The sequence below is a fragment of the Volvox carteri genome, assembly GCF_000143455.1.
Source record: "Volvox carteri f. nagariensis unplaced genomic scaffold VOLCAscaffold_31, whole genome shotgun sequence".
NCBI classification, from domain to species: Eukaryota; Viridiplantae; Chlorophyta; class Chlorophyceae; order Chlamydomonadales; family Volvocaceae; genus Volvox; species Volvox carteri.
In genome coordinates, this window is record NW_003307574.1 from 1,459,227 (window position 1) to 1,461,102 (window position 1,876).

General features: G+C 49.7%; 1 protein-coding gene across 1 annotated transcript; it reads right to left on the reverse strand.

Moving 5' to 3' along the window:
- Nucleotides 1-741: 741 nt before the first annotated feature.
- On the reverse strand, nucleotides 742-1,165 carry VOLCADRAFT_93471 (uncharacterized protein; the record flags this gene model as incomplete). The annotated part of the gene is made up of 2 exons (XM_002952718.1): nucleotides 742-905; nucleotides 1,012-1,165. The coding sequence occupies 2 exons, from the start codon at nucleotides 1,163-1,165 to the stop codon at nucleotides 742-744; spliced, it is 318 nt and encodes a 105-aa protein (XP_002952764.1).
- Between the last annotated feature and the right edge of the window lie 711 nt (nucleotides 1,166-1,876).

Below are 1,876 nucleotides of genomic sequence, written 5' to 3' on the forward strand. Positions count from 1 at the left end.
TGCTTTGGTCAAGAATGCAACAGCGGGCCGTCTCATGGTGATATCATCAAACATCTTATATATAAATAGTGTATAAGCTCCAAATCGTCAGCTTTATATGTGCAGAAGGCATTTGGGGCGACTTATGGCCGAAGTGAGGCCCCTCACCGGGCCGGAATTCTGGAATTTGACCTCGTGAATTCCCAAGCAAATCCGGGTCAAATCCCAACGGGATTTGAGGATTTGACCCCCAAAACAATAAACAATATAATGGTCATGCAAAGATTTCCTCGGGCATGGAATTCGACACATTTGAGGATTGGAACCCCCCAAAACAATTATCATGGCCATGCAAACAATTCCATGCGCAGCCATTACAATATATTACATATCTTCGATCGCGAGCGGCATGTTATGCTCGTGCCAGTCAGTCCTCGCGACGCATGCCTTCAAACATTTAGTTAGACTTTTACTATTAGAGTTATTCCTCCAAAGCCGGCGCTCACCACAAAGAGCGATGTCAGACAGCGGTGATGGACGGGCCAACAAACACCGAAAGGCTCAACCAGGTACCCTAGATGAACTGAACCGGCACGTGCAACAATTAGGCAAGAAAACGAATACGAACTGTACGTTTTCTTCATATGGGATAACAATCTCACTTGCAAGGGTCGCGGACAGCATCCCCGGGATTGAGAGGCAGCTAGGCGTCACATTCTCTACTCAGGATGTCTCAGACATGCGTGTGAGTTATCAATAAAGTTAACCCCTAGTATGTTGTGGTGGAATGGTCGCTTTACCCTGCTGGTGCTCGTACGATTTCGTGTCGTCAGATCCGGTGTCCCCCTTGCGTGCACCGGAGCTGCCCGGTCGGATGTAGGACTGGCTGTGGTTGGAAACATGCTGGCTCCGGTATGCCAAAGATCCTGTGGATGTCACGAGGATGTTACCCTTATGATGATACACCAAGCATGTACCAGTTCCCAATTGGCAACCCCCATGATCACCCCCCCCTGTTCATCCGTGACACACCTTTCGAAGTATTGAACCCAGATAGGCTGGTAAAGACACTCTGCGCGAGCTGCCCTCCGAGGTAGGTCTTAGTGGCGCCTCTGGCGTCCGCAGAGAAGAAATATGCAAGGAATGGCATTCGGGTAGCCCGTGGGCCCCCCGTGTAGTCTTCCATGTTACTTGCATATCGTGTCCAGTGCCGCGCTGGCTGTGTTTCGAGTCACAGGCTTTGCTGACCTTGCCCTTGCTTTCTGAAATAAGCACCTCAAAATCCTGCTGGCCCCCAAACAGACACTGCGATACTAACTGCCTAGTGAACCCCAACAACCGGGTATCCCAGTCGGGAGCACCCTGAAGGTGCTGAGATATGTAGACACTGACTTTCTTGGAATCCTTGTCTAGTAGAAAGGCTAACACGATGGTCTCTGGTCCTACTGCGTCTGGCAGCCGCCTTAGCAGTGAGTAGTCTTAGGGTTCCACAAGCTGGCGTGTTGATATCTGACTTAACGCACTTGCACACTTCGACTAAGTGACAAAGAGGTAGCGAGTTATGTGAGCAAATATGAAAGTGGCGATGTTTTGGTTTGGCGATACTGCTAATTGGCCTTTGGCCGAAGTAATGAACCAGTACGGCCAACTGACCCAACGATTCCATTTCTTCCAGGCTCAGACCCCCCATTTATTCCGAAAAAGTAACATATAACCAAATAGGGGGGTCCATGTGAAGCAGCTGCCCGCGTTTCCAAAGCACGTATGGTGTTGGATTGTAAGGTGCCCAAGTACTTTTGCGAGGAAGAGAATGTGGCCAGGCTGGAGAGGAAAGTGCAGTGGCATATTGGAATGTGAGATTAGCGTAAGCGAGTTACAGGGCGTTTTATTGCACGGG